We start from the raw sequence: 27,204 nt of genomic DNA on the forward strand, positions 1-27,204 counted from the left end.
ATTGAAGAGAGACTCCTTCAACCCCCTGGCCAATTTTGTCAAGAAGGCTGTGTCCTCCTTGACACAGCAGTGTGGAAAGGGAAGGAGACTAATATTTACAAACCTGAACGTACATTGTCACAGACATAGCCTGGCAGGTCCCTCTTCGAGTTACTCAGTATCTCCCACTGTACACTGGGATTCGGTAGCATCCATGTGTCCAGTTGCATCCTAAAAGTTTATTTTGAAAAGTAGATTGTAATCATTGATCCAGGAGCTTATTACGCACGACAAGCAGGAGACTTGAGTTTCTCCTCCCTCTTCCGGTAGAGCCTTCCCAGCCTGATAGCCAGCAAAAGAGCTGGCAGTAACTGTAGCTGAACCGAATTCGGTCGGACCTTGGCTCCCGCGCCCGGGAACAGAGGCGACACGCCCACCTGACTTCTCGCGGGTGCGGGAGGGGCGGAGCAGTGCGGGAAGGCGGAGTCCGCCGGGAAAACGAAACAGAGAGAACTAGCCTGACCTGGACTTGCCCGGCAGAAGCGACAGTGATCGGAGGGCGACGAGATTTTAGGGGCAGCACCTAAAGCACAATTCGAGTCCTGCGCCAGGGCACGGGCCATTGTCCGGATCCAGAAAGTCGGTAAGACCCCGGGCTATTTTCCCACTCCTGGATAACAGTTACAGGAAAAGGGACCCAGAAGGAAAATGACAAGTTGATGACTTGAAACTCTGGAAGGAAATATAGAAGCCTGAATGACCCGGAAACTGAATTCTGGGCCAAGACTTAGTGCCCAGAATTCAGTGCACAATTATGGCATTCCAATTAGCGGTCCTCTGTGACAACCGGATCCTGTTCCATCCTCTACCTTGTTCTTCTCTGTGCACCCGAGTTTCCTTCAAGTCTGACCCTGAGGCTTGCTTTCCGGCTCTGACCTCCCTCACACCAGCCCCCTATGGTCAGGCACCTCCCCCTCCCCCCTGTGCCCACCACTATCAGACCTTGGTGCTTCTGGGCCACAGCCGAGTGCCCTCCAACTCCTGGGCCTTGCTACTGCCTGTTTCTACTTCCTGGAAAGCCCTTCCCCCAAATGACTTCATGGACAGATCTCTCTGTCTATCCAATCAATCAATCCTTCTCACAGGGCCAATTTTATGAGTAGCCTTCCCTAAGCTTCAAACTCCACGCTGCCCTTGCAGCCCGCCCCCGGCCCCGTATTTTTCTCAATTTTTTCAACTAGTACTTAGTACCAGAATTTGTCTTTTTCCCTCTACCAGTAAGATCCCAAGAGCAGTTTTCTCTGGCTTGTATAAGCCCAGCACCTAATCCTGATAGGTGCTCCGGGACATGTATGTTAAAAGGATGATAATTCATAAATAACCTTAGATTCTAGAGAAACGAGAGTCCCTGTTGCACCTTCAGTACTAACCGTGCCTTGCCTCCTAGAAGTTAAAGATACTCTCCAAGCTAGTGCCCGGGGCCTTAGAATCTTGTGCAGACCGTGCAGGTTCTTCGGCTTGCCCCGTGGACTTGGAGGGGCCCAAACAGTGTTTGCAGTTTGCTCCTTTTATATATCGTGTGCTAAGGTGATATATAATCATGCATGTTTTATGGGAAGCAGCTGCTGGAAGGGGCTCAGCCTTCTGGGGCCCTACAGTCTTTAGGGAAGAGAGAGACCAGGGTCTTCAGGACATAGGTGAGACAGGCAGGTAGCGTTTGATGGACTGCTCTTTGGGCGAGCGACTGAGATCCCCGCCGAACCTGCTTCCTGGTGAGCATCCTGATTCCTTTATAGAGCAGTCCCACCTGTGAATATGGTTGTGAGGTGGAGTGATACTAGTTGCCCCTGCAGCATCACAGAAGGCCAGCCCATCCTGAGAGGTAAATAAAATAGAGTGTTCCAACTACTGGGAGCGTGGATTAGAAGGTACCTTGGCATTCATTCACCGATGGACTCATTTATTCATCTGTACCAAGCCCTTATAATTCTTGTGCCTTTCTTCCTTTTTTCCAGTTAAAACTGTTATTTTTTTTTTTTAAATAATTTATTGGGCTGGAGAGATGGCTCAGTGGTTAAGAGCACTGACTGCTCTTCCAGAGGACCTGAGTTCAATTCCCAGCAACCACATGGTGGCTCACAGCCATCTGTGATGGGACCCGATGCCCTCTTTTGATGTGTCTGAGGACAGCTACAGTGTACTCACACTCATAAAAAAAATATTTACTTAAAAAAAATTAGGTATCTATGTATATGTGCATAGGAATGCAATTCCCTTGTTGGCCAGGGAAGGTGCCAGCCAGATCCCCAGAAGCTAGAATTACAAAGAGGTTTGAACTGCCTGCCGTGGGTGCTGGGAACCAAATATGGATTCTCTAGAAAAGCATCGGTGTTCTTAACTGTGGGCTCATCTTTCCAGCTGTAATTACTTATTTATTTAGTTTTAGATTTTTTATTATGTGTGTGTGTGTGTGTGTGTGTGTGTGTGTGTGTGTGTGTGTGTGTGTATACATGTGCTTCAGGGAGCCTGTCAACGTCACAGGACAACTCGTGGAAGTCGATTCTCCTTCTACGCTGAAGGCCCAGGGATCGAACTCAGATGGTCAGTCTTTGCAGCAAGCTCCTTTACCTGCTGACCCACCTTGCCAACCCTGGTGAAAACCATCACTGTGTAGGTAGAATGTAAAGTCACAGCCTGGAGGTGATCACCAGGAGAGAAGGTAAATACAGAGTAGGAAGAGGCTTGCACACTGGGCCCTGGACAATATTTAGATGAAAAGAAGATGAAGAGGAACCAGGGAAGAAGGCAGAGATGGCGCAGCTTGAAAGAACAGAGGAAACCCACAGAACAGGTGTCTCAGAGCCCTAAGCTAAGGGGTGGGGGGGGGATGGAGGTGGGAACAAGTGACCAAATTGAACTATTGGATATGACAATGAATGAGCTACTGGGATTCTCAGAAGATCAGAATGATGCTTTTTTTTTTCTTTTTTCTTTTTCTTTTCTTTTCTTTTTTTTTTTTCCGGAGCTGGGGACCGAACCCAGGGCCTTGCGCTTGCTAGGCAAGCACTCTAACCACTGAGCTAAATCCCTGACCCCTAGAATGATGCTTTTAAGATACTGGTTCTCAACCTTCCAATGCTGCGGCCCTTTAACACCCGCATATTGTGGTGACCTCAACCATAGTATTTTGATGCTACTTCATAACTGTAATTTTGTTGTTATTATGAATTATAATGTAAATATCTGATAGGCAACCTCTGTGAAAGGGGTCACAACCCACAGGTTGAGAACCACTGCTTTAAAAATCCTTACAATGTGAAGAGTTTTGCTTAAAAAGTAAAAATTTCATTTCATGTGGTGTTGAGAATCAATCTTGGGGCTTTGTGAATGCTACACACCAGAGCAGCTGTCTCCAAACCCACTAAGCCTAATGTTTTAAATTTTCCAATTCGTTTTTAAATGGATACATAGAAACAAAAACTTCTAGATTAGGCATTAGGTGATATTTTGGTAATATTGATAACATTGTATAATGTTAAATCAGGCCTAATGTATCTCTACCCAGAAACATTTTCCTTCCTTTCTCCTGGGAACATTTCACTTCTTTGTTTGGCCACTGCCCTGTGTTCACTGGGGAAATAGTACTCAAGTTCTTTGCCTATTTTCTACATAGGTGTGTGTGTGTGTGTGTGTGTGTGTGTGTGTGTGTGTGTGTGTGTGTATGTGCATAGTTATATGTGTATGAGTGTTGTACGTATAGGTACACAGTCAAGTGTAATTTTAATTTTTTTGAAAGCTATTTTTAATGATGCTTCTTTTTTTTTCTTTTTTAAAGACTTATTTATTTATTATATATAAGTATATTGTAGCTGTCATCAGACACACCAGAAGAGGCCATCGGATCCCATTACAGATGGTTGTGAGCCACCATGTGGTTGCTGGGATTTGAACTCAGGACCTCTGGAAGAGCAGTCAGTGCTCTTAACCACCGAGCCATCTCACCAGCCCTTAATGATGCTTCTTAAATGTTTTAACCTTTCTTTTAGCCCACCACCCATCATCAGAAGTAGTGGGAAAGAAAGAATATGAGGGAAGTGGACCTGTTTAGAAAGGTTCTTTGGAGTAACTTTTGTCTGTGTTGTTTGGAAATTGGCAGTTCAGTTCACAGGTCAGCAGCAGCAGCAGCTCGATCCACTCACAAACGCTTCATGGATGCACCAGTAGTTCTGTTTGGTAGAGTTGGGATAGCAAACAGGAATCAGCAGCGGTGACACTACCTAGAAGAGACAGCCAGGCCTCAGTCTCAGCACGAAGTCATCAGGAGGGACCAGGAGAAGTTCTCAGCTGTGCCTCTCTCAGGGAAGCGAAGATCAGGGAAGGCATAACACCTACAGGCATTGCACAGCTAGCTTCAGAAGCAAGTCAAGCTCAGCCCCATTGCTGTCTATCGAGTCCACTTTTATCCCTCCAAACATTATGTGTCCTCCATTAGTTTTGCCTCAGCACCTGCATCTGACGTCACTCTGCCGATCAACCCGAGTCTGTGGAAGTGAGAAGAAACTGTAACGTGCCATCGGAAATTGTTTGGTGCATTTCTCTGTATGGAGTCCGGACAAATGTAGTTCAACTGCACATGTAAAGTAGACCAGTACATGTGTGTTGTTAGTAAAGAATCTTTTATCACGTGTCTTTTCACTTGTTTTAATAGAACTTCTTTTTACCTGTGTCCTCTTCAGCTAAGCATTTGCTCCTTCATGCATTTGCCCCAACAAAGCACCATCCAACCAACTTGCCAAAGAACCCTTAAGTTTCCACTTCAGTCGTGTGTGTACATAGTTTGTGCATGTGTGCACATGTGTATACGTTGTCATGTGTGTGTATATATATATATATATATATATATATATATATATATATATATATCTCCTTGTTTTGACCATAAAAGCTGTAATTCTACTCCTGTACATTTTACACTTTCTCAGGCAGGTGGACAGACTGGAACATCTCACTTCTTGGAAGCCAGGAGTAGAAGAAGGGACAGGGCCAGTAGTTTTGGAAAGCATATGGTCTAGGAGGAGAGAAAGAAAGATTTTTTGACATAATTTTTTTTCTAAGTTCGTGTTGGGCTGAGATGAGTCCCGCAGAAAGAGGCCCTGTCTCCTGTGGTCTCCTAATAGTGGGTTGGAAACACCAGCTCTAATGTCTGTCAGTGTCACATGTGTAGGTGCCTCTTCCTTCGCAGGTCACCGGGGAAGAAAAATGGCCAGTGATACACCAGGTTTCTACGTGGACAAACTTAACAAATTCTCCCAGATACACAAAGTAAAGATTATATATAAAGAAATTTCTGCTACAGGACCTCCACACGACAGAAGGTAGGCCGCTCTCAGGAAAGGTGTGGTTAGGTCCAGGGAGATGACTCAGTGGGTAAGAGTTCTTACTGTGTAAGTCTGAGGACCTGAGTTTGAATCCCTAGCACACACATAAAAAGCTGAGTGTGCCTAAGAGCACCCCTGAAAATCCGGCATTGGGCAGGGCAGAGACAGGAGGATGGCTGGGACTCTTTTGGCTACCAGTCTAGCTCTGAGTTCAGTGAGGGACCCCATTGTAAGAGAATGAATAAGGCAGAGACGGATGGATTTACCTGGACTCCTTCTCTGACCTCTGGGTACGCACAGGCAATTCACTCCCCCGGCATGTACATAGACCATACAATCTAGTGAACACACACTTTAATAAAAGGGTGGAAGGAACGTATGTTCCAGGAAGTGGATGTGTAGCTCCGTAGTAGCGCATGTGCTTGGAACACACAAGTCCTGAGTTCAGGACTTAGTAAAAGAAGCAGACAGACAATAAGAAGTCTGTCTGTTCCTGTAAAGTAGAAGAGACTGCTCTGGTGCAATACAGACGTTGGTGCTTGAGCTCCATTGCAAAGCTGCCCAAGACCTGTGAGAGTCCGTGAGGTAGAGCCTGGTAACCTGGAGAAGAAAGATGGAGGCTGGAGAATGACTTAGTAAACACGCTTGCAGCCAAGCATAGGGACCAGAGTTTTTCTCTGGAACACACATGGTGGAAGGAGAGACTAGATTTCTAAAAGTTGTCCTCTGACTTCCAACAAGCATGTACTACCATGAATCGACAGGCAACATATACACTCCAACTCACCCCCACACTAAAGAAATACATACATACACACACATACATACATACACACATACATACACATACATACAAATACATATATACACACACATACATACACACATATATACACACATACATATACATATGCACACACATACATACACACATACATATGCACACACATACATACACACATACATATGCACACACACATATATATGCACACACACATATATACACATAAATATATATACATACATGCATGCATACATACACACATGCATACATATGCATAAATATATACACACATACACATGCATGCATACACACATACACATACATGCATACATGTACATATATATGCATACACATACATACACACATAGATATAAATGTATACACACATGCACATGCATACATACACACATACACATACATGCATACACGTACATACATATGCACACACATACATACACACATAGATATAAATATATACACATGCATACATATACACATACATATGCATAAATGTATACACATATACACATGCATACATACACATACATGCATACACATACATACATATGCACACACATACATATACTTACATACATACACATAAATATACACACATATACACATACATACACACATACATATACACATACATACATACACGCATACATACACACAAATATATACACAGACACACATACATACATAGCAGCTCATGCTTATAATCCTAGCACTTAGGCAGCAGAGGCAGGAAGATTGTTGTGAGTTTGAGATCAGCCTAGGTTATACAGTAAGACTCTGTATCTAAGTAAGTAAATAAATAATAAATAACAAGAAGAATAAAGAAAAGAAAAAAGGAAGAAGAAAAAAAGTATATACTTCTCCCTGCTCTAAAAAGATATTGTTATTGGGGTAGGTGTTTAAAGTCTATAGTGAGCATGGGTTCGAATCCTGAAAGGTACTTGTGGGGTGGTAGCAACTGGAGCTCTTGTCCTTAGCTAAATTACAAACTGAAATGTGTTGCAAATACTGTTTTTCTAACCAGGTTTACATTTCAAGTTATAATAAAAGAGAGGGAATTTCCAGAAGCTGAAGGTAGATCAAAGCAGGAGGCGAAAAATAATGCTGCCAAATTAGCTGTCGAAATACTTGATAATGATAACAAGGTGAGTGACTGCCTTCCACCCCTAGTTAAAGGGAATCTGTAAGAGTGTGTGTGTGTGTGTGTGTGTGTGTGTGTGTTCTCTCAGGGAGAAATTATGACTGTCAGGGTATGACCATTTGTTCAAAGCTTTACTTCCTTTTTTATTATCTGCATTTCTCCTGAGTGAGAAACACACCAGGAAATTTGTTGACAAAGCTGTGCACTTCTGAGCACCAACGTACATGCTCTGAAGCATGAGGAAAGATGAGACCGTTCGGCAGGAGATGAGCTGGGCTGACAAGGGCTAGGACAGGACCTTTCCACTTCAGGAGGCAAACAAAACAGAGAAAGCCGTGCAAGACCTGCTAGGGAGAATGACTTTCCTTGAGGGAGGTAACAGAGAGCCAGCATACTGGACATGGCATCCCTGAAGGCGCAAACAGCATAAATGACACATAAACCAACAACAGTAAATGGCATAAACCAACAACAATAGAACAGACTCATTTGGTCTCTGGGGAGGTGCAAGAGGTGTTCTGTGTTCTGTGTGCTTAGCATGAGCAAGACCCTGGGTACAATTCTCTAACATCAAATAAACAAAGCTATCCAAGATATTTGAACAGAAAGTTTTTATGAAATAAAGGCACGATATTAGACAAGATTAATTTCATCAATAGAAGAAAATACAGAAGTACCATGAGCGACACTGATCCTTATGAAGGCACTGATTGGAGGAAAGACAGGTGGGAGCGGGATTTTAAAATCACGGAGGCAGATGATAAAAAGTTTTGTGTTTTTCTACGACGATGTCAAAACCAGGCGGCTGGAGCCGTGGGAGCAGAATGAGACATGAAGTGTGATTCGTGCGTGAGATGAGAAAGTTTTACCTTCCAACTTACTCTCGCATAATCGTACTCGAAGTGCCATCCTTACAACCAATTCAAAGTAGCTAAGCGAAACCACCAATTCTCTTATTAGTAAGCTAGGAAAAAATTAGTCAGAAGGTTAGATAAATAGGCTAGCTTTCTTCTCTCAAAGTCGAAGAATGACAATAATAGCAATGATGGGAATTTGTGTAAAAGAACACAATAATAAAAATCAATGAAGCGAATTACCAAATCTAGCCCTTTGGTAAGATTAGTGAGGAGAAACTTTGGACCAACCCTGATCTGCTGGAAACAGTGAGGGCTGAGATCGTAATAATGTTGCTTCTGCGTGTGTGTCTTTTCCATCAAGCTGAGACCAACAGAGCATGTTAGAAAGTGTTAAATACTTTTTTTTCCCCATGGAAGAAGAAGGGGGATGTGTGGCTAAAAAGGGCTCAGATGTCCGGAGTATATACGGCTCTTACCGAGGACTAGAGTTAGATTCTCAGTGCGTTGGGGGCGCTCAACCAACCACCTGTAACCCAGCGCTCTTCCGACCTCCTCAGGCAGTCCTATGCGGTATGCAGGCACACGCGTATACATACATTTTAAGATAAAGATAATAAAATAAAACTTTAGGCCCGTGTGTTCTGTGCTGGTAAGGCAGTCTGGCCTCGGGCTCTCTGTGTAGCTCAGGCTGGCTTCAGGTTGTGTAGCTCAGGTTGGCCCCAGGCTTTCTTTGTAGCTTGGGCTTGTCTCAGGATTGCTGTATGGCTCAGGCTGGCCTTGATCATTTTGCCTGACTCCCAAGGGCTGGGATAACAGATTGCTCACCTGGCTTTTCTTAATGAAGCTATAAAAGGAAACTGGATGACTTAACAAATGGCATATTTATAAATGGCTTGGGAAGTACATTTTAAGTGTCTGTGCCATTCCAAAAAAAAAAAAAAAAAAAAAAAAAAAAAAGAAGAGGAGGAGGGGGGTTGGCTTGGAAGGTGATATATGTGGTAGTTATCTGAATTCAGCTATGCATATTTCAAAACATGTTATATACCAAAAATATGTGCATGTTTAATGTGCTATTTAGGATTTTTTTAATTAAAAGACTTTATTTTTGCAGATTTTTTTTTTTTTACTGATAGACATATAGTTCATTTTTAATAAGAACCTATAACTAGGAAATCCATAACATGTGAGTTGTCGTCGTTACTTATTTGGTAATTTCCTATGATAATTCGTGATTTGGATTTACATATCTTTTTTTTCTTTGTAGGTGGATAGTCACACGGATGCTTCTGAACAAGGTTTAATAGATGGGAACTACATAGGCCTTGTCAATTCTTTTGGCCAGAAGGAAAATCTGCCTGTAAATTTTGAACTGTGTGACCCCGACTCCCAGTTCCCTCACAGGTGAGACTTCTACCGTTTCACTGTATGTGGGCCAAGAAACGGAAGCATTTCCTACATAGTTTCCCAGGAATATTTGCTCCTTTTTTATACAATCATTTTGGGAAGTTTTAAATAATTTATAAACATCTCTTTAATTAAAATATCCCATTCCCGGGGTAAGAGAGTGTGGTTCCACTTTCAGTCTTGCTGCTGGGGTATGTGAACTCTGCTCAGGCAGAAGAGACAGGAGAGCACGAGGCTACGTCCCACCTTCTCTGCCATCGCGATGCTGTAGCAGCAGAACACAGAGGAAGACGGGTGTGTGTGTGTGTGTGTGTGTGTGTGTGTGTGTGTGTGTGTGGTGTCCCAGCCTAGCTGAGATAAGGCAGAGGCTGAAGTCGATGAAGCAGGGGTTCTAAACTCCTGGGCGTGTCAAATTTTCAAATTGTACATTACATTGACAATGTTTTCGATGTGGGAATGAATACTCTCATTTTTCCTAGATTTATTTGTAAATGCAAAATCGGGCAGACTACGTATGGTACTGGTTTCGGCGCTAACAAAAAGGAGGCAAAGCAGTTGGCTGCCAAAAATGCGTATCAGAAGCTGTCAGAGAAAAGCCCATCGGTATGTGTTGTCAATTAGACTTAATTTGTACAATTATGATTCCCTTTGAAATTGACTTCAGGTTAACTTACTTGTACAACATTAGCTAGTTGCAGAATGAATGGATCCTCCATTCTGTGTACCAACAATGACCCACGAACCATGGGGGTCACAAGGGTCGGGGACATAAAAGTTCTGTGGCAACTCAGGATTGCTTTTGGAAACTTAGCCCCAAACATGCATGAAAAAAAAATGTGTTAATTTTGTGATTGCGATTGTGGACATGGTAGCTACGGGGAGAGTATGTGCAGTAGCAATGGATCGTCTGAGAGGGGTAAATTATCTGTCCCTTCTTTCAGAAAACTGGCTTTGTCACATCTTTATCCAGTGACTTTTCCAGCAGCTCGTCTATAACAAGTAACTCGTGAGTTTGGGTAGCAGATGGGATGAGTGGGCTGAGGGCGGGGCATGTTTGAGGGTCTGGTCCCTATCACCTCCCTCCCGCTAGACTGAATTCATCAGAGTTACTCTTTTCTTCTAGTGCTTCTCAGTCAGCATCTGGAAGGGATTTCGAGGACATGTCTATGGTACGATACCAGCCTTGAAGTTTCCGATTTTATTTTCTCTTCTCACTTAAATATGATCTTCGTCATTCCATAAGTTTTACATTTCAATTTCACGTCTCCTTACTAAATTATGATATTCAGAGTCATCGACCTTTTCCGTTCTCTTTATTAACTTTCACTCATATTAACTTCTATTCTTCAAGTGCAAAATTCTTTCCCATTCTCCCCCATCCTTTCCCACCTACTTTGTGGTCTGTCCTTCCTTCCTTCCTTCCTTCTCTCCTTCCCTCATCTCTCCCTCCTCCCCTCCCTCCCTCCCCCTTCCCTCTCTGATCTCCCCCTCCCCCCTCTCCTTTCATCCTTCTTTATGCTAGGATTCAAATTTAGCTTCAGGCATTCTAGCCAAGCTCTGCCACTGGACCATCCCCCAGCCCTTACCCTTGTCCTTTTTAACATTTCTACTATCTTCTTTTTCCTCGCCCACCCAACTGGATACTATTTGGTGTAGTTTCCACTCCTACTGAGAATCAGAACTAAACTTAAAAATCAGGCCATTTTTTTTTTTTTATAAAAATTGCGTTTACTAAGAACTACAGCTCTGTAAGAGAAAGACGATTGATTCAATAGAATAAATATTGTCTGAAGGGATGTGCTACCCCTAAGTGGGCAGCAAGTGGGAAAAGATGCTTTATGCCCCTAGGGATGAGGAAAGTGCAAATCAAAACAGCCATTTGACAGCATGCCACAGCATGCAAGCCTTGCAGTAAGGGTTGGTAGGAGACTCAGGGAAACCTGTGGGCCATGTGGGAGGCTGGTGACCCTGCAGATTAAGGGGCGGCTCCCAAACTAAGACGATCGCTCTCCTCCTCTGAACAGTTTCCTTTTCCTTTTGTTGCAGAATGGTCTCAGAGAAAAAAGGAAATCAGGAGTGTGAGTATCATTGTGCACTGAACATATTTCAGACTAGGAGTCTCTTTCAGACCCTGTCTGTCAGCTTCACCTATTGTCTATGGTGTTGACAGAGCGTTAGACATGTGTATCTGGGTGGTAGTTCAGATGCAGTGGAAACCTTGAAACCTATAAACCAATTTAGCAGGAGAGAAACACACACACACACACACACTCACACTCACACTCACACTCACACAGTATACTGTAGACACAAAGCCCTTTGGGGATGTAGCTGGAGACTACATCCATTCGAACACTATTGAAGATCTGGAGTTGGAAGTGTTTTTACGGAAAGTGTGTTTTTTGTTTTCCGTTTTTTGGCAGATCGGTGGGATATAGATAGTGTAATGACTTGTTTTTTGAAGAACAAATTTTATATAGACCATTAGGAATTGGTTTCTTTCACTGAAGAGTAAAGATGTCATTGGAACTGTAGGCGGGGCGACAGCAGGAGTCACAGGAAGCCATCAGTGTTTTCCCAACACTACATTGAACAAAATACAACTCCTGAGGAGGATGGGTACAGAGACGGAACTTGTCACCTGATCCAGCCCACAGCTCTGGTGCCTGAGGCAGTCAAGGGGGGAGGGGAGAGTTAGTGAGAAAGGTTAGGAAGGGAAGGTAGACTTGACTGCAGGAAGACAGTGGCTGGGCGAGGGACGAGGAGGAAGACCCCAGTCACTCCATTAGCCAAGACTCCTGGCCTGACGGAGTTCAGCAGGTTGAAAACTTGAGGGTAAAGAGGCAGGGCGGCAGCATGGCTTTGTGTGGCTAATTTCAGGTGATGTTTGAACAGCTCACTGCAGATGGCTCACCATCAGAGGGGCATGAAGGTCAGAGGGAGGGACCCGGGAGAGCTCCATCCTGAGTCTGAAGAGGAAAGGGAGACAACAGCATTACAGTGGCAAGCACACTCAGGTGCAAGTGAGAGGCAGGAAAGAACTGAAGGGAATCAAAAGGAGGGGTTTTTTCTGAAGAAACCGAACACTCCCTTCCTGTCTTTCTGGGGACTGATGCAAAACGGAAAATGGCCAGTGCGTAGCGTGGTGCCTGCTCTAAAGTTCTATAGGTTACTGCTTTGTCTGAGTTTTCCATTTTTGTCTCAATTTTAGGAAAGTGCCATCTGATGAAGTGCTAAGAAATAAATATACCTTGGACGACAGGTAAGTGCGGTTGGTCTAACGGGAAGCGTGCTTGCGAGACTGCTGCTTACAGTTGAGTTACAACCTCTATTTTCACCCGCGTAATTGACAGCTGTGGCCTAGTCAGGTCCGAGGAGGGTCACTGTCTCTTGCGGAAGGAAGGTTTAGGAATCCAAGTGGAGCTGGAGAGATGGCTCAGCGGTTAAGAGCACTGACTGCTCTTCCTGAGGTCCTGAGTTCAATTCCCAGCAACCACATGGTGGCTCACAGCCATCTGTAATGAGATCCGATGCCCTCTTCTGGTGTGTCTGAAGACAGCTACAGTGTACTCAATACAGGAATCCAAGTGGAAGTGTCAAATGCAGATCTCTGTAATGTTAGCAGTGTTTCCGACATCCATGGATGCTCTTAAAACTGAAAGCAAGTAGTACTTTATGTCAGTGATTTAGAAGAAAAAAAATAGAGAAAAGAAAGGATAGGGAGGAAGAAAGGTGTGGAGGGAGGAGAGAAATGCCCGTGGGGAGGGAAACAAGACCTGTTTTCTAGCTTCACACGAGATTTCACTAGAGGTAAAAAGAAAGGGGGCTCATCCTCTGTAGATAAAAATCAAATACCTAAGATGAAGGAAGCCTGTTTGAAGCAGCAGAACATCGCATACAAATTCTGAATGCTTATCAAGCAGCGCCTGATACTGACCTGCCACTGTTGTGGGCTTATGGTAAGAACAAACAGAATTCTTCCTCTGAAAAAGTTTTGAGGTGGCCACCGGCATTAGGGAAATGGTTCTATTTAAACATCCCTATATTTAGAGGTGGGGAGATGGCTCAGCTGTGCAAACCTGAGGGGCCTGTGTTTGAATTCCAAGTGCCCTATAAAAAGACAGGTGTAGCAGCACATGCCTCTGTAACTCCAACCCTGCCAGGGTGGGGGGCATGGTAGAGACAAGTGGATCCACGGAAGTCAGTCAGCAGGCAGCTTAACCAGTCAGTGAGCTCCTAGTTCAAGGGAAGATTCAGCCTCAAAAAGTAAAGCACAAGGTGGGCAATGGTGGTTCACATCTTCAATCCCAGCACTCAGCAGGCAGAGGCAGGCAGATCACTGAGTTCAAGGCCAGCCTGGGCTACAAAGAGAGTTCCAGGACAAGGGCTACACAGAGAAACCCTGTCTCAAAAATCAAAAACAATGGGGTTGGGGATTTAGCTCAGTGGTAGAGCCCTTGCCTAGGAAGCGCAAGGCCCTGGGTTCGATCCCCAGCTCCGAAAAAAAAAAAAAATCAAAAACAAAACAAAATAAAAAAAGATGGAGAGTAACTAAGGAAGACCTCTGTCATCAATCTCTGACTTACACACATGCCCCCCCCACACACACACCCCATACACACACGTATACACATGAATGTGCACACACATGTACACCATACACACATATACACATACGCACATACCATACACACACACCCCATACATGTGCACACACACATGCACACACACAACTTATACACACATACACGCATGCACACAACACACATACACATGCACACACCGTACACATACGCCCCGTACATTGACACACACACACATGCATTCACACAACCCATACACACATACACACATGCACACAACACACATACATGCACACGCAACACAAACACTCATGCACACACATATTCACAGACATGCACACATACACATACGTGCATGTGCACAATCACACCCACACACCCATATATATATATATATACATGTGTATCTGTATTCACATATTTATATGACACACACACACTGTAATTGCAAAATATGGCCAGGGTTAAAGAAGAACAGTAGTATGGTAAGGAATGGAAAGAAAACCCTAAGGTTACCTTTCTGTGGAGAAAGCATGTGCTAGAGTGTAATGAAAAGATCAAAAGATCACGGCGTGGTGGGATGAAAGAACTGGGGACATGCTACCTGGCGCTTAGTGGGGCATTTACAGGTCTCCTGGTTTTTGCTGAATGCAAAGGTAAGGTTTGTAGAAGGTTCGGGGGGGAGGGAGACGCTATCAGACTGAGTTTTCACAACTAAAGTCGGGCAAGTCAGTCAGCAAGCCATCACTGACGGCTGGGCTGGAGTAAAGATGGTGGAAATGAAGAAACACTGCAGACTGTGGTGCTGTGGGCCGGAAAGCTCATCAAGGCTTACGGATGGGATGGGGGGAAACAGAGGGAAAGAAACAGGTCTTACAAGCAACCTTGGGCTTCTGCTTTCTCTGTGGTACTTTTGACATACACTGAGTGAGTCTTTTTAACTTTAATACTTGTGTGTGTGTGTGTGTGTGTGTGTGTGTGTGTGTGGTCATTTCTTCTTTGTAGTCGCTGCAGAAGGATACTTCATCATGCCCTACAGGGGGGTGATCTGTTATATTGAATTCTCTTTTAATAAGGGAGGTAAAGAGGAGGAAGAGGAAGGTGTTTTTTGGTAACTCAGGAGTTCCGTCATATGTTATTAAAAACAAGAAGGGAAGAATCATTTTCATCTTACATGAAACACTAAACCTCAGAGTAACGGCGATATCAATCTTACCTAGGTTTAGCAAAGACTTTGAAGACATAGAAGAAATTGGCTCGGGTGGATTTGGCCAAGTTTTCAAAGCAAAACACAGAATCGATGGAAAGACGTATGCTATTAAGCGCATTACATATAACACCAAGTGAGTACCTGTCTTGATTTTTTGAACACAGTGTTGAACTCCCAACCCTCGTCTTTATGAAGTCCTTCATTGCTTGTTGATTTCTTTCTGGTCCTCCTTAATTTCCTGACTACAGGAATTTGGTGTATTCTGAAATGACGATCATACAGTGGGTATTATTTCAGTGTAAAAATATGCTTGTATCATTTTGAGACAGGACTGAAACCTGAAGCTGTTGAGTTATTTGGTTTAAAGTGGTTTTCTCCATTTTTTTCCATTTTTGAGGCTCTCCCTCCTCTCTGTTGTCTCAAGCTTGTATCACGTTGACATAAAGCCAGCCACAGGGCGATTTCAAGAGAATAGCACGGCGTGGCTCTTGAACCCGATCCCTGGAAAGCTTCTGTTGTACTGATCTTGGTTTCTTTGCACAAACTAGTTCCCCGACTTATCTTTGTCACACATTGAAAATTCTAAATTAGGTTCTACCTTGCTGCTTGGATTGCCTACCCTTGGTGCCCAAATGGGACTGGTTTGTGAGTGCCAAAGATCTTAACACATCTTCTAAACAGAGTATCAACTATGATGTAGCTGTTGGAAACTGTTACAGACAGTTGAAAGAAGATACAAATGATGTCTGTTTACCTTTTGGATGTCTGTCATTTAAGCCACTGTCTTTTCTTTTACATCGTGAATGAGAACTGCTATGGTTTCGGCTGAACTTTTGAGTTCTGGCTCTCTTGCTAAAACTTGTCACGGGAACCACAGTGACAACAGAGAGGGGAGCCTGGGTGGTGGCCTTCCATCACTTCAGGCGTTCTGTAGCTGTCAGGGGTATGTAACTGCACGTGTGTTTTCTGGGTCCTTTTAAATAGGAAGGCAAAGCGTGAAGTACTAGCACTAGCAGAACTCAATCACGCCAACATTGTTCAATACCGAGTTTGTTGGGAGGGAGAGGACTATGACTATGATCCCGAGAACAGCACAAACGGTGACACAAGTCGGTAAGAAATTCTCAAGGCATGGGATGGGATGGGAGGAACTTGGCATTGATTGTGTGGGGGCCACTAGAGGAGGCTGTCGCTCCTCCCATTAATGACCAGAACAGCCTTCAGAAGACTCCATGGTCTCCTGTTCTACAGACGAGGAGATAATCTTTCCCTGTTCCTCTCCGTCTTCCAAACTTGCTTTTAGTTTCATTGTTTTAGACTCACTATGTACCCCAGGCTGGCCTCAGGGCGGGCTTCCCAAGTACTGTGCTCACAGGCACTTTCCAGGAAGCCTAGCTCAAACTCGCCTTAAAGGCATTTTTTTAATGGGCTGGAGAGATGGATCAGTAGATCCTGGATGGCCTTTGCGAGTACGTCAGGTGGCTCACAACCACCTGTAACTCCAGTTCCAGGCTATCCTCTGGCTTCTGTGGGTGCCAGCATTCACGTACACATACCCACACAGAGACAAAGTCACATCATACTATCAAAATAAATATTTTAAAAGAACACTTTTAAGTTTTCCTCAGCTCTTTCTAAGCTCTCGTGTGTTCTGTGTTCCTGACCCCCTGGTTGTTCATATAGCTGGTGCTATAGTTTGTAAGAGTAAAGACTAATTTAACACGTAGATGCTGACTCCAAAAGGCTTGTCTTCCGCTGCTGAAACTCTCTGAAACTGCTTTTGGCTGTACGCCTTTGGAATGTAGCTATACCACGGTGGTGGGGTGGTGAGTTGCCCAGGGCATGCCCTGATGGCCTCGCTCACTCTTGGTTTTGGCTCAGCCCCTTCTGTAGCACTGGAGATTCTAACGACCTGGCTTTTGCCTTTAAAAGCCATGCAGATTTCATGGGGACAGGCTTCTCACTGAAATCCGGATGTCACTGGAGACCTTACCTACCATTCACCATCTCTTCCAGTGTCCTGGTCCTCCTTGTGCCTTTGAGAACTCTAGGACCTGCTGACCATCAGAAGGCAAAAGACTTCATTAGCTTTAAGCGAATTATTGGCAACATCATCATATTTTCTAGCATATGTGTGTTCCGAAAATATAAATGCAATATGGAAGGCAACTTAGTTCGTGTGTTGAAACTGTGCTTAGTGAAAACAGCCCCCCCAACTTTATACAGCAACCAATTTATTGGCGCGCCTGTTGGAGTTTCTAAGTGGGCTCTCATCTTAGGCCTGTTTTTTGTTTCTTTCTTTGTTTTCTTCTACCTCTTGTGAGACTCTGATGCCTAAGGTGATGAGGAAAATAGCTAACTCACTTCGTAAGTGTTCTGTGCCCTGTGTAAAACAGATGTTCAGTTAACCGATGACAAATTAAGATGCTCCAAATTTACTTTATATAAAAGTGAAAAAAAAACCCCAAGATTTCTGCCATTAATACTACTCATATCTATTATCAAAAGTGATCAAAGATCTTCAGCATTAAGGAATACACAGGCTCCTACTTAATAGGTAAACAATTGAAGCCCTGGATATTTGGGAAATGATGACTTACATAAAGTGGTTTGTTTTATTTCAAGTTTCTTATGTTCAGATTTTTATTCTGAGACATGAGGCTTTGGGGTTTCATAAGGCATGGTAGAACTTTTTAAAAAATGAATTTATTTTATTTTCGTTGCTACTCTTAATGTACTGTGAACTTTGTATCCAGATACAAGACCCGGTGCCTCTTTATCCAAATGGAATTCTGTGATAAAGGAACTCTGCAGCAGTGGTTGGAAAAGAGAAATCGGAGTCAGGAGGACAAAGCTTTGGTTTTGGAGTTATTTGAACAAATAGTGACAGGAGTGGATTATATACACTCGAAAGGTTTAATTCATAGAGACCTTAAGGTAAGGGGGAAATTTTTTTTGTTGGTTGATAAACACAGTTTACCAGCATCAACGATGTGTGTTCTTTAGTTTTCCATCTGTGATTGGCAGTTAGTCCTGATAAAATTACATCTCTCTAATCTGCTGGACTTCAAGTGGGTCTGGAGCTTACTTACCCAAATGCTGTCCCCTGAAACTGCTTGGCAGGTCTCTGTGGCCCATGAACTTATTGTGACAATGATCCTATTAGAAGTCTCGTTCCTTTCAGGCTACGTGTAGCTTGACGGTCATTGCCTCATTGAAAGCAATGACAGTTTTCATATTCTGAAAAATTGTTGTGGTTGCAAGGTCCAGCAGGCTGCCCCGACCCAGCCTCTGCTGTGGCTCTGCTCTGCTCTACTGTGGTTCAGCGGGAGCACCCAAGGGCAGGCACAGCTAAAGAGTCCACAGCTTCGTGTTGGCTCGACTGGGGTGGTCTGCCCCATGATTAGGAAAACCATCCAAGCTTTCATAATGCGCATACATCATCCTTTAGTGTCTTTGCTTTAATGGTCTGGACCACTGGGTTCCTCCATTTCCTTTTCATCAGCAAGAAAGGAGAGGCACCAAACAGCCCTGTGATTGCTTTCTTTATCGCAAACCTATTGTCTTAGTCAGGGTTCCTATTCCTGCACAAAACATCATGACCAAGAAGCAAGTTGGGGAGGAAAGGGTTTATTCAGCTTACACTTCCACACTGCTGTTCATTTCCAAAGGAAGTCAGGACTGGAACTCAAACAGGGCAGGAACCTGAAGGCAGGAGCTAATTCTGTGCTGCTTACTGTCTGTCTGTCTGTCTTCTCTTTCTTTCTTTTATTTTTAAATCCAATTGATAAGATATAATTGCCCACCTATACATACAAAGCCCAGTACACATCCATCCCTTAAGAACATTCATAACAACCTGTAAAGGTACAGTGTGGAATCATAGTGTCAGATTCCATTTTGTCCTGTGGCTACTCTGCCTTCTCTCTCTTCCTTCCCTCCTTCCTTCCTTCCTTCCTTCCTTCCTTCCTTCCTCCCTTCCTTCCTTCCTTCCTTCCTCCCCTCCCTCTCCCCCCCCCTCTTCCTTTCAGAACCCAGGACCACCAGCCCAGGGACGGCACCACCCACAATGGGCTGGGTCCTCCCCGCTTGATCGATAATTGACAAAATGCCTTACAGCTGGGTCTCATGGAGGCATTTCCTCAATTGAAGTGCCTTTCTCTGTGATAACCCCAGCTTATGTCAGGTTGACACACAAAACCAGCTGGTACATCTGCCACGCCAAGTCCCGCCTGATGGCTTTGCTCTATGTCCTTCACTGGCCGAGCCTCTCATGCCCCCTTTTGTTCTGATTACTTAGCCTTTCCAAATCACCCTGCCTCAGCCCTTTTCTGCGCTAGGCAGAAGAGCCCCGTGTCCTTGTCTAGGTGGAACTTGGCTGTCTGTGTATTCTACCTGTCTCAAACATTCTGAACGGGGAATGCTTCAAAACAGTCTCTGGGAAAATGAGTACCCTTCTTTGTAGCTGCTTGCTGAACCTAGTTAAAATTAAGTGGACTTCGAAACATACGGGTTCTTCTGTTTGCCTTGCATTCGTGAGCATAATAATTTGATATCCGAGTCCACTCATTCCTGATATTTCTCTGTAGCAATCTCCGAAAACACTCTTGAAAGTTAGAACATTTTTAGGAATGTTATGCTCTAAAGGATAAATTAGAGCCAGGGTGGATGACACATGCTTGAAATCCCAACATTGAGAACCTGAGCCAGGAGGATGATGAGCTTGAGGCCAGCCTGGTCTGCACAGCTAGATCGCATCTCAAAACATTTTCATTTTCGTTTTTGTCCACCATCCCTTCACTTCCGTGTAAGTCATACATAGACTTGAACAAACCATTAGCTTCTTACACATAACTCACTCAAAACCTATCCCAACAGGCTGGATGCAAAACAGAGTCGAGAGCCCATCTGCCTATTCTCTAAAAGCAGATATGGAAGGAATTTGCAAAATATGTAAGAAAGTGTCATCAAACCTTCCTGCTTAGGATAGGCTAATGTTTATTAACATGTGTTATTCATGTTAGCGTGTTCTGAAGTATTCAACATGAGAAAGAAGATAAACCATAAAGCACTTACTCTACGTACTATAATTAATTATATATAGTGTATAATAAAATGTATACAACACACACATATATATACATATATATATACATATATATATACATATATATATATATATATATATATTTTCTACTAAGTTACGACTTTTCACTTGCCAATAAGTGAGAAGTTTGGGTATCCTTCAGGCCCTCCTCAGAGTGCACAATGAGTTCTGGAATGTTCCTCCTTCGGGCCCTCCTCAGAGTGCACAATGAGTTCTGGAATGTTCCTGACTCATCCGCTAGCTTCCCTGCATCTGCTCTGGCTGGGTCCTGTGTCATGAAGCCATCTGTCCTTGCGGTCTTTTCTATTTACAGAGAAGGTCTTTCTCTGGGTGTAGTTCATCCTGATCTGAGGTCCTTTCATGGACATTTTTAAAGCTATAATGCTGCTTCCTCTCTTCTCAGAAAAGATTAGAAAGATACGTTTGTTTGCAGGTGTCTCTCAAAGGACAGTGTTTACCCAAAAGAGCCATTCTGACACGAGGCCTCCACTTCTCACCATGTTAGACTCTCAAGCGTTATCGGTGGGGGCATAGTGGTTTCTATAGAGAGGGCTTCCTCTGCTCTCCGTATCTTACCTTAGTATCGGAGGGATCAGCCCTGACCAGAACCTCAGACTTGTCTTCTGCTCCCTGGATGAAGGTGACACATCTTCCCTGTCCCTTAACCTCACACTATATTGGGATAAACAAGATCGAGCATCATTCATTGTGTTTTCTGTTTAATAAAAAGCAATCTGATATTACTCCTTATCTCACCCAGCTTAGCTGTTTACACAGACTCCTGTTTCTAAGAGTTAGGCTATAGCTGCTGTACTGAGGTAGCCAGAGCTACCCCATTCATCTGCTGTACTGAGGTAGCCAGAGCTACCCCATTCATCTGCTGTACTGAGCATTCATCTGTGGGTATGGCAAAGCTCTGCTGCTGGGACTTTAGTTTAGCTTGGGAACATTGTCTCTCCATTTCTCCCACAAACAAATCTGCTTCTTCTGCTGACTTTAGGTTCAAAACGACTGACTGAACGCGAATCTCGTTGCTAATTCTTGCACAAGGCTCCTTAGAAGCTCCTTTTGACCTTTTCTGGGCTCATCTTATCCCTCGTTCCTTACCTTGGCCCTCTCATAGGGGTGTGTGTGTGTGTGTGTGTGTGTGTGTGTGTGTGTGTGTGTGTGTGTAGTCCAATATTGTGTTGAATGTCTAATTTTTGCAAGAATAGCAAAATATTAATATTTTGTCACCAACAGTCTTCCTGTTTTCACTCAGTGCTGTTTAGTTATTTAGCACATGTGGCCACTCTTTTGTTGTATGTGCATGTATTTGTGTGTGTGTGTGTGTGTGTGTGTGTGTGTGTGTGTGTGTGTGTATGTGTGTGTTTGGGCTCAGTGGTTAAAGACTAGTGATCTAAGTTCAATTTCTGGAACCCACATAGGTGGAAAGAAAAAAATCGATGTCACAAAATTGTCCTATGCATTTTAAATATGTTTAAAATGGCATCTTAGAGTGATTAGAGATGTAGTTCATTCGTTAGAGTGCTTGCCTAGGGTGCCTGGAGCTCTGAATTCCATCCCCAGTTGTGCATAAACCAGACATAGTGGCTCATCCTCTAACTCCCAGGACTCAGAATGGGAAGGTGACAGGATCAGAAGTTCCAGGTCATCCTTGGCCTCCTACTGAGTTCAAGACTAGCATAGGATACGTGAAACCTTCTAAGAAAAAACCAGCAGTCTCCTCAACCCAAACAACAGCAGCAACGAAAACAAAATGACCAAAGGAAATGCATAGAAAAGGTGTTTCGTGATCATTATCAGCATCTGTTTAACAAGATGGAGGGGGCATACTTCCTAAAAGCTGTCAGAATTGGAGAGAAAGTCTGCATGGGCTATCCTGCAGTATCGCTGGGAACTGACCCATTCAGAGACTCTCACAATCGGGAGGGTTTTCCCATCCGATCCTGAGTCACTTCTGCAGAATTCCCTCAGGTGGCGGCCCAGCTCTGTTCTGGGATGGGGAGCCCTATCTCCCATTCCTTGCACCTCTCACTGGGCTGGATATATGAAAGCAATGGTTCATATTCACGCCCACCCTCCAGTCCTGGGTCTCTTTCCTGGGACCTTGCAAACTGAATTTTCCACTTGACAGCTGATCTGATATTTGGAAGCAGGAACAGCCCAAGCCAGCTTTGCTACTGTTTGGATGTCTTTTCTTCCTTCCTCACTTGGCAGTTTTAAAGACCCCAGGTTTTAATTTCCCTGATTTGGGAGGCCTGTGGAAGGATAAATGCAATCTTTATAAGTCCGCATAAAAGATAGCTGGGGCCGGTGGTATTGGTAGTGCACACCTTTAATCCCAGCACTCAGGAGACAGAGGCAGGCAGAGCTCTGAGTTCTAGGCCAGTGTGGTCTACACAGTGAGTTCCAGGACAGCTGAGGCAAAGAAACCCTGTCTCATCCCCAAATGTAGTTGGGATCTGTGGTAATAGTTGATCCAGGGGTTGGGGATTTAGCTCAGTGGTAGAGTGCTTGCCTAGCATGTGCAAGGCCCTGGGTTCGGTCCCCAGCTCTGAAAAAAAGAAAAAAAAATAGTTGATCCAGTTGGCATATACTAATTAATTTTTTTCTATAGCCAGGTAATATATTTTTAGTGGATGAAAAACACATTAAGATCGGAGACTTTGGCCTTGCAACAGCCCTGGAAAATGATGGAAATCCTCGAACAAAGTATACAGGAACTCCTCAATACATGAGTCCAGAACAAAAGGTAAAGAAAGCCCTTTCCTTTCTATTAAATTCCTCTTTCACCTCTCTGTCTCTGTCTCTGTCTCTCTGTCTCTCTCTCTGTGTCTCTGTGTCTCTGTGTCTCTGTCTCTCTCTTCTGTATGCACGTGTTTATGTAGGTGTGTGTACATGTGTGTGATGTATGCATGTCTGTGCATGAGTATATGGAGGCCAGAGGATGTCAGGAATCTTGTCTGATTGCTCTCCACCACACACACACATACACACACACACACACACACACACACACACACACACACACACACAGACACACACACACAGACACACACACATACACGCAGAGACACACACACAGACATAGACATAGACACACATATACACACACAGACAGACACACACACACACACACACAGACAGACACACACAGACACACACACAGACACACACACACAGACACACACACACACACAGACACACACACACAGACACACACACACACAGACAGACACACACACAGACACACACACACACACACACAGACACACACACACAGACACACACACAGACACACACACACAGACACACACACACAGACACACACACACACACACACACACAGACACACACACACACAGACACACACACACAGACACACACACAGACACACACAGACACACACACACACACACACAGACACACACACACACACACACACACACAGACACACACACACACACACACACACACACACACACACACACAGACACACACACACACACGGGGCGGGGGGGAGGGTAGGGCGTGGATATCTTATTTTCCAGGACAATTTGTGGAAGATGCTGTCTTTTCGATGTCTGCATTTCGCATCTTTGTCAAAATGGGGGAGGCACGTGGGTTTAATTGTGGGTCTCTTATCTATCCAGTTGATCCACATGCTTCTTCTGTGTCCCTTTCACACTTCATTACTAAGTCTCTAATATAAGTTAAAATCAAATATAGTGAGACCTCAAGTCATGTGTTTTCTATTTAGGATTTTTTTGGCTCTCCATGGGTCTTTTATTCTTCCCTATGAATTTTAAGATTTTTTTCTTCCTGTTAAGTATGTCATTGGATTTTTGATGGGGTTTATAGTGAACTTGTAGGTCACCTTTAGCACTATAATACTTTTCAATATGTTAATTCTGCTCATTCACCAGCATAGGAAGTCTAGGTCTCTCCGTGCAGCCCTGGCTGCTCTGGAATTCACTCTGTAGACCAGGCTGGCTCTAAGTCAGAGATCCACCTGCCTCTGCCTTCCAAGTGCTGGGATCAAAGGTGTGCACCACCAGGCACAGTATAATTTTTTGGAAGCTATTGTCAATAAGATGAATTGATTCTTTTAGCATATTCATCAATGAAACAGAAAAAAACCTACTCATTTAAAAAGTTATTTCCTGTGTATGAACTTGCCTGTTTGAATGTATTTGTACCCACAGTTGCCAGGAGAGAGTGTCAGATCCCCTGGAACTGGAGTCAGAGAGGCGAACCACCGTACAGATGCTGGGATTGAATTCAGGTTCTCTGCAAAAGTCGAGACCTGGGTGATCTCTCCAGTCCTAAACCAGGATTCTTAGATGTTGACTTTGTAGTCAGTTAGGAGTTTTTGTTAGAAAGTTTAGAGTCTCTTATGTACAGGATTGTATTGTTTACAAATGAGGATTTGGCCTCTTTTCCTGTCTGAATTTCTTTTCTATCTTCTCTTGTCTGGTTAAGAGTTCAAGAAGTAGATTGAATGTGGGTGGAGAAAGTCCATCCCGTTGTCTCACTCTTAGTGCTGGTGGAAATGTTCTTGGTTTCGCTCTTTAGTAAGTAATTAGCTGTAGGTTTTTTTATAGCCTCTATTGTGTTCCTTCTATTTCTTTTTTTTTTTTTTTCGGAGCTGGGGACCGAACCCAGGGCCTTGCGCTTGCTAGGCAAGCGCTCTACCACTGAGCCAAATCCCCAACCCCAATGTTCCTTCTATTTCTATGTGATGGTTAATCTTGGTGCTCAACTTCATGAGATCTAGAATAATTAGGCATTTTTTTTGTTTTTTCCCCAATAATTTATTTATGTTGATTCACTTTAGATCTCGATCATAGCCTACACCTCTCCCAAGTCCAGCTCTTCCAAATCCCTTCTCCCATTATCCCCTGTCCTTCTCCCCAGAAAAGGGGAAGCTTCCCTTGGGCACCACCCACCCTGAGACATCTAGTCCCAGAAGGACTAGGCCTATCCTCTCCCTCTGAGGCCCAGCAGTTCAGGTAAGGGAAGGGGAGCCAGTGCAAGGCTAAGGAGTCAGAGACAGCCGGCGCTCCAATCGATAGGGTACCCCCATGAAGACCAAGGTCACATCTGCTACAAATGTTCAAAAGCCATTTTAATGTAATATACCACTTATAGCTATTTTTTTTCCTCAAAAGGCATGGAGACTTATATTAAATGAGTAACAAAGACACATGTATTTTTGGCTTTCAGTCATTGTTAATGGAATATGGAAAGGAAGTGGACATCTTTGCTTTGGGCCTTATTCTAGCTGAACTTCTTCACATATGCAAAACTGATTCAGAGAAAACAGAGGTAAATATCCCAACAATGAATGAAGGAAGTGAAAGCATTGACAACCCGTAAGTGCTACGGTTATTGCCGTTTGGTGAGGGGGTGTATGACCACATTAGCTTCTCTTTCAAGTGTCGCCAGCCATTTTGCTCTAGATTGAAAAGTTTGGCTTTCTTTAGAGTATATGCATAGACCATAGGATTCCCATTCAAGTTTGCCAACCCAAATCTCACTGATTAGGGGGGAGTTTCTGCTCTAAGTGCTACCTGGATATAAAAAGGAGCAAGCCAGTTTCTCAAGGGATTCATCTTGTAAGAGGAAAGAAAGATAACATCAGAGAATGGCTATTTTTAGAAGACAGAAAAATCTTTCCAGAAGTCTGGATTTAGGTTTCATGGAAACATGTAGGCTGGGTACTGAAGGGTCAGGTTGTTTGTTTGTTTTGTTTTGTTTGTTTTTTGGAGGAGTTATTTAAAGGCATATGCATACATACACACAAAACATGTGTTTGCATGCTCTGGTATGCTCATAGCAGTCAGAAGACTTCTAACCAGAGTTAGTCCACTCTAACAATCTGAAATAAAAAGCATGCTACCCCGCACGGAGATTAGAATGCGCAGTGTGTGTTGGGACTAACGGGCGGTGTAGTCTTATCTGAAGCTGGTGATTTCCCCAGGTGGGGCTGGAAAGAGTTTGGACTCTGTCGTGTAGGTGGTGGGGAATCCCTGGAGACAGCAGGCGATTGGACATCCTAGTTGGAAACTCAGGAGGTGATGGAAGGATGTACTGCCTAGCGTTCTGAAACAGAGGGACTGAGGGATGAGTCTCGTGCACTTGAAAGCACTGACTGTTGAGGATGCTCCTAGACTGGGGTAGGCTTGGGGAGGGGCATTTTGTCTGCTTCTTAGACTAAGGAAACCACCCTAAATTTTAGAAATCTAGTGTGACTCCAGCTATTACTGTGTTTATAGTTTTTCTTCCTATGCAAACGACTGCTTAGTAAATACATTTATTCGTTGTATTCCAGTTTTTCCAACTTCTAAGAAATGGCGTCTTCTCCGATGATATTTTCGACAACAAGGAAGTGAGTACTTGAAAGCAGCCAGTTTAATTTTTTCCCACTCTTTTCTTTCCTGATAACTGACTCTTAACTCTAATTAACAGAAAAGCCTTCTACAGAAATTACTCTCAAGTAAACCCAGGGAACGACCCAATACGTCTGAAATCCTGAAGACTTTGGCTGAGTGGAAGAACATCTCGGAGAAAAAGAAAAGAAACACGTGTTAGGGCTTTTAACTGCAGTCTGAAGTGGAATGTCAGAGAACAATGAACTTCTTCTCTTAACACTCTCCCAGACAGTAAGGATGACCCAAAGACATTGTATTTATCAGCTATGAACAAGTATGCCCGTTTCCTCAATTGTTAATTGTCGG

The 27,204-nt window shown here is 43.7% G+C and overlaps 1 protein-coding gene and 1 long non-coding RNA gene across 2 annotated transcripts in view; one reads left to right on the plus strand and one right to left on the minus strand.

The window, feature by feature from the left end:
* LOC116905900 overlaps positions 1 to 723 on the minus strand; it is a 4,813-nt gene extending 4,090 nt beyond the window's left edge. The window contains exons 1-2 of the long non-coding RNA XR_004388574.1: positions 503 to 723; positions 114 to 210 (exon numbers count right to left, since the gene is read on the minus strand). This is a non-coding gene — a long non-coding RNA (uncharacterized LOC116905900). The remainder of the gene's footprint in view (positions 1 to 113; positions 211 to 502) is intronic.
* On the plus strand, positions 516 to 27,124 carry Eif2ak2 (eukaryotic translation initiation factor 2 alpha kinase 2). The gene is made up of 16 exons (XM_032908889.1): positions 516 to 622; positions 5,222 to 5,354; positions 7,184 to 7,304; positions 9,422 to 9,558; positions 10,041 to 10,164; positions 10,503 to 10,567; positions 10,685 to 10,730; positions 11,608 to 11,639; positions 12,773 to 12,823; positions 15,365 to 15,487; positions 16,339 to 16,467; positions 18,111 to 18,291; positions 23,082 to 23,216; positions 25,691 to 25,792; positions 26,799 to 26,855; positions 26,936 to 27,124. The coding sequence occupies exons 2-16, from the start codon at positions 5,239 to 5,241 to the stop codon at positions 27,056 to 27,058; spliced, it is 1,542 nt and encodes a 513-aa protein (XP_032764780.1). The 5' UTR covers positions 516 to 622; positions 5,222 to 5,238; the 3' UTR covers positions 27,059 to 27,124.
* Positions 27,125 to 27,204: the final 80 nt, after the last annotated feature.

This window comes from Rattus rattus, chromosome 7 (assembly GCF_011064425.1).
Source record: "Rattus rattus isolate New Zealand chromosome 7, Rrattus_CSIRO_v1, whole genome shotgun sequence".
Classification (NCBI taxonomy): Eukaryota; Metazoa; Chordata; class Mammalia; order Rodentia; family Muridae; genus Rattus; species Rattus rattus.

Bases quoted from the DNA above. Each gene is read 5' to 3' on its own strand.
- Eif2ak2 (XM_032908889.1), top strand. From the start codon at position 5,239: ATGGCCAGTGATACACCAGGTTTCTACGTGGACAAACTTAACAAATTC. The intron at 10,731-11,607 runs GTACGATACCAG...CTTTTGTTGCAG, and splicing joins ATTTCGAGGACATGTCTATG to AATGGTCTCAGAGAAAAAAG. The intron at 18,292-23,081 runs GTAAGGGGGAAA...TTTTTTCTATAG, and splicing joins TAATTCATAGAGACCTTAAG to CCAGGTAATATATTTTTAGT.